The sequence below is a fragment of the Borostomias antarcticus genome (assembly GCF_949987555.1).
Source record: "Borostomias antarcticus genome assembly, chromosome: 13".
NCBI classification, from domain to species: Eukaryota; Metazoa; Chordata; class Actinopteri; order Stomiiformes; family Stomiidae; genus Borostomias; species Borostomias antarcticus.
The window spans coordinates 24,547,438-24,558,377 of NC_140246.1; the positions used below are offsets into that span (position 1 = coordinate 24,547,438).

A 10,940-nucleotide genomic window follows, 5' to 3' on the forward strand; every position below is an offset into this window, starting at 1 on the left:
TAGTTTATATATAGGCCAGTTATAGTTTCGCTGAATAGGCTACATTCCAGCCTAAAGTTACTAGTCCCTCAATAATCAACAGTATTGTCACACGCTCTGCTGCCACTAGTTGCTTCTTGATCAACGAGGCCTCCTGGTGGTTAGTGTGCAACACTGCATGAAAACACGTTGGTGGATCCCGCCACTGTGCTGACACCACGGTGCCGCTGCGTTTTGTGAGTTCCAACATCAGAGGCTCAGGCACTGTCCATGTCCTGTCCAAAGAGCCTTAGCACCCTCCAAGCTGACTCAGGTCCATAGTGTCCAGCCAATCAGGAAAGGCCTTACATACATTTCTATGGATGCTGAGAATTCATTAGAGGAATTAAAAACCTGCTCATGACTAAAACATATAAGATGCAGCAGCACTCTCTCTCCTAGCTCCAGAATGAGTCAGTCTGTTTATAATTCAGTCTGAGAGAGGAAGACAATATAGCTGACATGCCTCCTTTTCACCACTAGTGTAGCAGTGTTTGTCAGAAGGCTGAAGTGAAGAGTGAAGTTACACTTTTAGTCAGAATGCTCTGGGAGAGCTGTGTGGTAGTTTCTCAGTGCTCTCGTGTTCTCCCGTGCTCTGGGAGAGCTGTGTGGTAGTTTCTCAGTGCTCTCGTGTTCTCCCGTGCTCTGGGAGAGCTGTGTGGTAGTTTCTCAGTGCTCTCGTGTTCTCCCGTGCTCTGGGAGAGCTGTGTGGTAGTTTCTCAGTGCTCTTGTGTTCTCCCGTGCTCTGGGAGAGCTGTGTGGTAGTTTCTCAGTGCTCTCGTGTTCTCCCGTGCTCTGGGAGAGCTGTGTGGTAGTTTCTCAGTGCTCTTGTGTTCTCCCGTGCTCTGGGAGAGCTGTGTGGTAGTTTCTCAGTGCTCTCGTGTTCTCCCGTGCTCTGGGAGAGCTGTGTGGTAGTTTCTCAGTGCTCTCGTGTTCTCCCGTGCTCTGGGAGAGCTGTGTGGTAGTTTCTCAGTGCTCTCGTGTTCTCCCGTGCTCTGGGAGAGCTGTGTGGTAGTTTCTCAGTGCTCTCGTGTTCTCCCGTGCTCTGGGAGAGCTGTGTGGTAGTTTCTCAGTGCTCTCGTGTTCTCCCGTGCTCTGCAGCTCTGTTGTTGTGTGTGATCACGCGTGCACCTCGCTCTGCACGAATGCTCTTTACTGAGCTCTGTGTGTCTCCCCTATATGTTATGTGTAATGAGTTTTAGTCAGTGAGGCATTCTTACTCCCATCTATTCTCTGATCTTCTAAAATAGATTGTCGGTCTTTAACTGGTCAGAACCAGCTGGAGCTGACCCCCCTATAACTTTTAAAAACTGCTAACTCAGCGCTTGGCATGTTTCCACCTCCTCACATTGCACCATACATACATCCAGTGAGGAGTAACACGTTAGAAAGTACCCGTGCGCAATGCATCAACAATCCCTCGCCTACACGGCTGGCAGTTCTGTCTATGGCTCTGACGACGGGAGCTCTGTGCCATGGAAACACCGACACTATTTCACCTACCTCAAGATCAAGGACTCAATACTGGTCAAGTGTAATCTATGTATAGAGGCCCATAAGGTGTGAACCTGAATCAGTTATTCTGAAAGCACAAATGCCATGGAAACAGGTATTTTTCCTACCCTCATTCCTCGTTATTATTCTGGAAAAGGTGCAAATGCAGTCACCTCTGTCGTGGTGCAGCAAACTAGCCCAAACTAGCCTACTCCTGATTTCTCTAAATCGTATGCTACCAACGGACACATCACCTAGAAGCTGCGTCAGTTATCGATTCATATCATTGTGGATGGCCACAAGTTAAAAATGCCTTTTTTGCAACATAGGACTTTCATTTCACTATTAATTTCATGTAGGCTCCTACACATGATTGAAAAGTGATCAGTAGTGACTATATTCTGTATTTGTCCATGTAGCCTACAGCATGCAGCGGGCTGAGAGCTGACTGTTCTATCATCCTCTAGGCCTGTACATCAACAGTGAGATTTAAACCTGTAATTTGAGCTGTATGTGTTCATTTCCCCCTTATCAAAATATAACATGCTGTATACTGTAGGCTATCAAATTAAACGTTTGAGAAGCTTCTCCTCTTGAGGTTGGCTTATTGGTTTGAAGGCTAGGAATGTTGTAGGTCACTGGCCAGACATGAGGTAGCCTACGAATTATTGAAAGCTGGGTACCCTTTATTAAGCCTTAGGCTACATATGACATGTGTATATTATACAAATCATATCATTAAGATTAACATGTCATTAAGGAACAAAAAGTCATACATGTTTACTTTGTAATTTCAGACTCTCTGCATGTGACCTCAAGGAAGCCTCATGTGAAGTGCTGGCCTCATCGCTCAGCTCAAACTCCTCCCACCTGAGAGAGTTAGACCTGAGTAACAATGACCTGCAGGATTCAGGAGTGAAGCTGCTCTCTGCTGGACTGGGGAGTCCACACTGCAAACTGGAGAAACTGAGGTCTGTATCCCTGAGCATATTCACATGTTAAATGATTGGATTTAAATGTCTAAGTAATTGTACATCTCTGTCCTTGAAGAGGGATGTTTTGAGCATCAACATTCAAGTTGAGAAATTATCTTTGGACTACAGTTCATACAGTAGAGTTGACAAAATAGGAACTATCATCTCAAAGCATACATACAGACATATACAGACTGTAGGTGGTGGGTGGGTCCTTTATTGTAGTACATGATGAAGTATCAAGTAGTTATTCTACAACAGAGAGTTTGGATACTTGCGTTGCTCCAGCACACTGTGTGCATGTGTGCTGGAGCAAGTGAGGAAGCTATTTTGTTTCTAAAGACGTTTCTAAAGATCATATTACATAGGCATGTGAAATACCACAACAAGCCCTCGCTCTATGTAAGCACAACTAGCGATTCAAAAAGACAGATTGATGAAAACAACTGTTTCGTGGCAGAAAATATATTTTTTAGAAGCTGCATTCTCAGTGCCCCGTCCACCACCATTACATGGATATACTGGCTCACGCTGGATTTCTACAGGCCTCCGAATTACAACAAAGTTATCTCGGTGAGTCAAACGTCTTATAATATGCTGTAAATAAGGTCCAGGTTGTCAAAAACGAGCATTCTCCTTTAAGTGGCATCAAAATGTACTCTTTAGTGTGAACTAAATCAACAACATCAGCACGGTTCAAACAGAGGACATAACTTCTCTCTAGTATGCTTTGACTAATCTGAAGCTATCACTGACTTGGGACACCCAGGTGTTGGACCTCTCAGAACACCACAGAAGACAGGCTCACGTCCTCCACCTCCACAATGTAACCTGCTGAAGTAGCAGTGGTTGTAACTGAACGTATCGACTCCTGTGTGTCACATGAGATGGTCACCTGAAACACAGATCATGATGAGAATGAATACATTCTGATGAACATAACCCATACAGCAGCATAGGAGCTCACATTCAATATAACAACATGAACATAACCCATACAGCAGCATAGGAGCTCACATTCAATATAACAACATGAACATAACCCATACAGCAGCATAGAAGCTCACATTCAATATAACAACATGAACATAACCCATACAGCAGCATAGAAGCTCACATTCAATATAACAACATGAACATAACCCATACAGCAGCATAGAAGCTCACATTCACTATAACAACATGAACATAACCCATACAGCAGCATAGAAGCTCACATTCAATATAACAACATGAACATAACCCATACAGCAGGGATCTTGCTGGTGTTTATCTAACAAGCATGTCAGACATATGTTTTGGAGCACGGTTGTGGAGTGATTTATAAACCAGTAGAAGAATCTTGAAGTCTATTCTGAAGCTGACAGGTAGCCAATGCAGAGCCTTCAGGACGGGTGTGATGTGAGCCCTCCGTCTGGATTTTGTAAGGACTCGTGCCGCGGCGTTTTGTATAATTTGCAGACGATTGATGGTTTTCTTTGGTCTGCTGGTTATAAATGCATGCATAAGTCTTTGTGTCGGCCTTTGAAAGGAAGGATTGCACTTTTGCCATGTTTCTTAAATGATAGAAAGATACACTAGTTATGTTATTGACATGAGATTCAAAGTTCAGATCAGAGTCGACTATGACACCTAGATTTCTAACCTGGTGTTTGGTGTTTAGTGCCAGTGTATTAAAATGTGTGTGTGACCTCAGACAGGTGAGGGGGAGGGCTCTGTATGACCCTGGTGACCTCAGACAGGTGAGGGGGAGGGCTCTGTATGACCCTGGTGACCTCAGACAGGTGAGGGGGAGGGCTCTGTATGACCCTGGTGACCTCAGACAGGTGAGGGGGAGGAGCCTGGTGACCTCAGACAGGTGAGGGGGAGGGCTCTGTATGACCCTGGTGACCTCAGACAGGTGAGGGGGAGGGCTCTGTATGACCCTGGTGACCTCAGACAGGTGAGGGGGAGGGCTCTGTATGACCCTGGTGACCTCAGACAGGTGAGGGGGAGGAGCCTGGTGACCTCAGACAGGTGAGGGGGAGGGCTCTGTATGACCCTGGTGACCTCAGACAGGTGAGGGGGAGGGCTCTGTATGACCCTGGTGACCTCAGACAGGTGAGGGGGAGGGCTCTGTATGACCCTGGTGACCTCAGACAGGTGAGGGGGAGGGCTCTGTATGACCCTGGTGACCTCAGACAGGTGAAGGGGAGGGCTCTGTATGACCCTGGTGACCTCAGACAGGTGAGGGGGAGGGCTCTGTATGACCCTGGTGACCTCAGACAGGTGAGGGGGAGGGCTCTGTATGACCCTGGTGACCTCAGACAGGTGAGGGGGAGGGCTCTGTATGACCCTGGTGACCTCAGACAGGTGAGGGGGAGGGCTCTGTATGACCCTGGTGACCTCAGACAGGTGAGGGGGAGGGCTCTGTATGAGGCATGTGTGAAGGCGAGGAACGTCGGGGTCTTGCAGGGGGTTGGGTTCCACCAGTGGCAGGGGGTTCTAGGTGGGGGGAGCAGTGTGAGGTTCAGGTGGTGGGTGCTGTATAAGCCCCCCATCCCTAAAAGGACAGGGGACTTGCAGTGGAGAGTGGTGCACAGGGCCCTGATGACCGAGCGCTTTCTGGCCGGGCTTGACCCCGGGGTGGGGGAGGGGGGCCCATACTGTGGTGAGGTGGAGACGGTGGTTCATGTGTTTTCTGTTTGTGCACGTCTTGTTCCTCTGTTTGTGCTGTTACAGCCCTCGTGTGTGAGGTTGGGGTTTGTGTTTTCTAAGGAACTGTTTGTTTTGGGCCCACAGTACACGTGCAGGAGGAGGGCAAAGTGTGTTTTGCTCAATGTTGTGTTTGGGTGAGCTCAGTTGTGCATTTGGACTACAGGGAGGAATAAGGTGAGAGGGGCGGGGCCACGGACCCAGTCCAGGTGGTTAGGGGGAGGGTCTCTGCTTCTTAGGGTAGAATACACCTATTTTGTGATCAATAACAATGTGGCTGAGTTTGAGAGGGTGTGGTGTCTGGGGGTGGCAATTTGTACGGTGGGGGCAGATGGGCTTGATGTTTGTTTGTGAGCTGATGCCGTTCTGTGCTACTGTGTGTGTGTGTGGGGGGGGGGGGGGGGTTGTTGTTGTGAGTGTGTTGACTCGAACTTCATCTTCCTGCTTGATTTGAAGGGGGTGATTTGTGTATGTTAAGGAGGGTATTTGGTGTCTGTTTTCTCCCTAGTGTTTTTGTTTTTGGGGGGACTAAAAAGGTTCGGGGCTAGAGGAAGAACATTTGGGGCGTCAGGTATGAGGCTCCCCCTGCAGAACACTTCTTTAGTCTCAGAGACATTCAGCTCCAAGGAGCTCTCCTCCATCCGGGAGGTCAGGGTGTTGACATACTCAGAGTATGTGGACAGTGACTGCTCCTTCCTTATCCAGACATGCACAATTGTCACTTTTCGGTGAAATTTGCTGTTTTGAATCCAAAATAGGTCACCTACGTGATTCGTGCAGATCTGATTTTGGGGAAGGGGTCAAGAGCCTGAAGCGACTTACATAGAAAGATAATAAATCTGTGAGTCTGTGAGTGTGGACATTGGGATTGAGCCAGTGGAGCGTGAGAATCTGATACTGTGGATGTATGTTTGGATCTGTATGCGCGGATATTGACAGTCAGTTAAAAAGCAGCAAGCGAAACTGAGTTCAAACTCAGTTCACTAGTCACAGTTCAGCGCAAGCCCAGTCTGGGACCTGCTGTTTGGAAAAAGCCAAGTTGCCACAGTGCTGTGTGGAAGTGCGTGCCAGCCACAAACCTCCATAGAGAAGATCAACTGAAACCCCCAAAAGTAGCCTACCTGCAGTCGTAAAGCCCAGGAACATACCCCCCTCACATTTCAAAATATAGGCTTTACCCCCCCACTTTTCTAATCTCTCAAATTACATTTATTTTGCCTGCCACTCTTGGGCGATCACTCAGCTGTTTGCCTGCTGTGTTTCTCTCACTGCAAGGTAACCGCAGCAGGGTAACGAGCAAAACCTGCTATGGATTTTCAGAGACTTGGCTGTTCTCATGCAATGAAAGCGGAATGGATTCAATTGGAGATGTGACTCGTCTCTGTATGTGAACTGTTTTATTCTTACCACTGCGTCAGGTAGGAGTAGGATATATGCTAGTAGCTCATTCAGCTCATCACATAGTTGTGTAACTGGTGGGGCTGCTGCCCTTTTGCTCATTTCCTTTGTAAATGTGAGCAGTATCATTGGTAGCCTACGTGGCATTAAATGGGTTAATAATGTTACATTGACTGCACTTATATAGCACTTTATATCCAAAGCACTTTACAATGGCCTCATTAAACCATTCATACACACATTTACACACCAATGGCAGTAGCTGCCTTGCAAGATGCTAGCCTGCTCATTGGGAGCAATTTGGGGTTCTTGCGCAAGGACACTTGGACATGTGGACAGGAGGAGCCGGGATTTGAACCGCCGACCCTACGGTCATTGGATGATCTGCTCTACCTCCTGAGCCACAGAACTAAATTTGTACTTTGAACTTTATTTTGCTCTTGTAATTCTGTTAGATTGTGACCAGCACCAGGGTCATTCTAAAAATCATCCAATAAATGATCATTTGGTAGCTTATAATAAATAAATCCCTGCATCCCCCCCAGCAGGTGTGTGTTTTTCTCTGCTCAGGCCTCCGTCTCTCTTTCTCACCCCTAACCAGTTGGCATGTCTGCTTATCTGGGCCACCAGTGTCATGTCATCTGCATACTTGATCAGTGTCGGCTCCTCTCTGTTACCATGATGCTGTACCCAGAAGAGGATGGGGAGATGCTCCATCTAGAACTATTACAGCTACGTACTGAGGCCTGTGATGAAGGAATTCTTCAATCCATTAGATCAGTGTTGTGTTGACCTGTAGTTCATGAAGGTGACTCAGCAGTGTGTGTGTGTGTACCGTATTAGAAGCAGATGAGGTCTGTGAACAGAATCCTGGTGTAGGGGGAGTCCAGGTACTCAGCCACTGTGTGTAGGAGAGAAGGACTGGCCTCTCTGACCCCTCGGCTTGCAGGCAAACTAACGTGGGTCTAGACCAGGACGGGCGCGTGCACTTCTGCCGCTCTAGGAGAAAAACAATTATGCCGCGCCTATCTACAACGTAGGCCTACAGTACCATACCAGCAGCAACAATAAACAAATGTTAATATGCCATACACATAAACTAACCAAATAGTCTAGTGTTATGTTATGTTATGTTATTTTTATTTATAATGCGCCCCCCAACCAACTGTTACATCAGCCCGGGGCGCAGCCCGGGTACAAAAAGAGACAAACAAAAACAAGGGACTGCAGAGACACAAAATGAAACTACATTTAAGACACAAGACAAGGACATAAATTATAGATCATCTGTAACAAAGAGGTGCGTTTTAAGCTGTGCTCTAAAAGAGTCCAGGGTGGTGGCGGACTTGATGTTCAGAGGAAGCTTGTTCCATAGCCCAGGTGCATCACAGAGAATGCACGGTCTCCCTTTGTGACAAGTTTTGACCGTGGGACCTTCAGGGTCATCTGGTTGTCAGATCTGAGCCGGCGACCAGGCCTGAAGCTGGTAGGTTCGTCCAGGAGATCTTTGATGTAAGCTGGGGCGAGACCATTGAGGGCTTTGAAGACATACGTGAGGATCTTGAATTTCACTCTGCGCTTCACTGGGAGCCAGTGAAGGGAGGAGAGGACAGAAGAAATGTGTTCCCTCATCTTAGTGCCTGTCACCAGCCTGGCAGCGGCATTTTGGACTAGCTGCATGCTGTGGATGGTCTTGTCGGTGACCCCGGCATAGAGGGCATTACAATAGTCCAGTCTGGAGAAGATGAGCATTAGTACGACCCTCCGTAGGTCGCTGGAGGAGAGGAAGGACTTGATTTTGGATACTGTGCGCAGTTGGAAAAAACAGGATTGCACAACAGATTTCACTTGCTTGTCAAACTTGAGGTCTGTGTCAAATATGACCCCAAGTTTTCTGACGTGGGATCTTTTAAGTGTGGACAAACTTCCTAGATTATTTCTGATCTGACTGATCGAGGTGGAGTTGCCGATCAGAAGGATTTCACTCTTGGTGTCATTGAGCTGCAGGAAGTTTTGTGACATCCACTCCTTTATGTCCCGCAAGCAGTCCTTCAGACGGTCCAGCCCAGAGGGATCGTCTGCCCTGAGTGGAAGATAGATTTGAGTATCATCTGCGTAGCAATGGAAGGAAATCTTATGGCGATGAATGACTTGGCTGAGGGACAGCATGTAGATGGAGAAAAGGATGGGACCCAGTATTGAGCCCTGAGGGACCCCGCAGGTGAGGTTGACACGGCAGGATGAATGGTTGGCTATATTCACTGAAAAGGTCCTGTTGTTGAGGTAGGACTTGAACCAGGACAGGGCTGTGTTGGTGATGCCAACCCCCTGTTGGAGGCGGTCGAGGAGGATGGTGTGATCTATAGTATCAAATGCTGCACTGAGATCCAGGAGAACCAGTGCAGCACATTTCCCTGAGTCAACGATGAGGAGTAGGTCGTTTAACACCTTCAAGAGGGCAGACTCGGTGCTGTGGCCGGCCCTAAATCTGGACTGACATTTCTCCAGTATGTTGTTGTGTTGGAGATAAGGCTGCAGCTGACTGAGGACGGCCTTTTCTAACAGCTTTGACAGAAATGGTAATTTTGAGATGGGTCAGTAGTTGCTGGGGATAGTGGGATCTAGGCTGGCTTTCTTAAGAAGGGGCTGGACCACCGCTTCTTTTAGGCATGATGGAACGATACCTGTGGCCAGGGAGCAGTTGATGATGGACAGGATGTGAGGACCAACTGCCTCAAAAACCTCCTTAAGGAGGGGGGCAGGGATGGGGTCCTGAGGGGACGTGGCTGGTCTCAAAGCGGCGGCCATCTTGGAGAGGGATGAGAGGGAGATGGAGCTGAACACGGAGAAGGTGGATGAGCATCTCAGAGTAACAGCTAGGTCCCGGGTGGAGGGTGGGATGTTTCTTCTGATGTTGTCGACCTTTTCTGAGAAAAAGGACAGAAACTCATCACACTTTGTAGGGGATGCATCCTGGATAGCAGTAGTAGGAGGGCAAACAACAGAATTGATGGTTCTGAATAAAATTCTGGAGTTTGGAGCATTTGCAATTAGACTAGCAAAGTACTTGGCTCTCTCTGCTTTAACCACCCTGTGGTAGCTCTTCTGTCTGTCCCTCAGTATTTCGAGAGAGACCTGCAGGCCATCTTTCTTCCACCTCTGCTCAGCCTGTCTCCATGCTCTTCTCTCTGCTCTGGTGGTCTCATTTAGCCAAGCCACAGCCTTGGGTTTGGGCTCTTTCATCTTGAGAGGGGCAGTACTTGTACTGTACAATGACAAAGTTGAATCTCATCTAATTCCACCACTGACAGGGACCAACCAACGGAGGATGCAACGGTGGAGAGCAGAGTGCAATCAACTGAAGCAGAGCATGTTGGTGCTTTTGCTCAGGCTTCGATGACACCGTTCCCTCTCTACAGCACCACGCTCCATCCCGGACTGTTGGTACTATCATGGATTTTCCAAGCGAGCCTGCAGGTGGCCCCTCTACATTGTGAACATCTAAGGTAAGCCTAGTTTCTTCAGCACACAATAATATGCAATACTCAAACTGAATAGTGTGTTCAATTTGTTATAAAATGTTACTTAAGTGCACACACCCTTCTGATATCAATGTTTCTTTTTGTAAAGGATGACTCCAGCCATGGTGCTTTTGACCCTACTGTGCACTCTGGCTTCGAGGATGACACCCTTCCCTCTCTACAGCACCTTGCTCCATCCCGGACTGTTGGGGGTACTATCCTGGATTTTCCAAGCGAGCCTGCAGATGGCTCCTCTGCATCGTGCACAGAGGTAAGCCTAGTTTCTTCAGCACACAATAACATGCAATACTGAATAGTGTGTTCAATGAGCTATAACATATTACTTGATTAACTGCACAACACTCCTGATAATGATTTTTTTTTGTTTTAAGTATGACTCCTGCCATGATCTTCTGACTAGACAGGCTACTGTGATTGTGCTGACTGCTAGAGAAAAACACCATCTTTCACAGGTTTGTCTTCATGCAAGATTGTTACCAGCCGCGACAGCGCGATGTTGGTATTGCGAAATGGCGAAAATGTATTTTGCGCGGAGAAACTCTGCTTGCATACTCTTGTTCTTATTTATTTGGTCTTGGGCTTCTGCATTCTAATTTCTGCAACGGCAGTTACGACTGTACAGTATTTACTCTACTAACATTAACATTACCGCACGCTGCTTCTCCTTTGTTCTGCCAGCGACGGCCCTGATTGGCCTGCCGTGTCAGTGCCATCTAGGGATGGGTACTAAAGGGGCTAATTTATTAAAGAGCCCAGTATATAGTTTCTGACTGTAATTTGTCCTTTCTGACCTTTTTTCAGAGTGGTGTGAATGATGTCG

General features: G+C 47.5%; 1 protein-coding gene across 1 annotated transcript in view; it reads left to right on the forward strand.

Annotated features, from left to right (window-relative positions):
* LOC311317058 (protein NLRC3-like) overlaps positions 1-10,558 on the forward strand; it is a gene marked incomplete at its 5' end in the record, with an annotated part of 61,248 nt that extends 50,690 nt beyond the window's left edge. The window contains 4 exons of the mRNA XM_084448056.1: positions 2,310-2,483; positions 9,890-10,084; positions 10,209-10,370; positions 10,492-10,558. Of these exons, the coding sequence (XP_084304182.1) occupies positions 2,310-2,483; positions 9,890-10,084; positions 10,209-10,370; positions 10,492-10,516 (556 nt within the window). The 3' untranslated portion in view covers positions 10,517-10,558. The remainder of the gene's footprint in view (positions 1-2,309; positions 2,484-9,889; positions 10,085-10,208; positions 10,371-10,491) is intronic.
* Between the last annotated feature and the right edge of the window lie 382 nt (positions 10,559-10,940).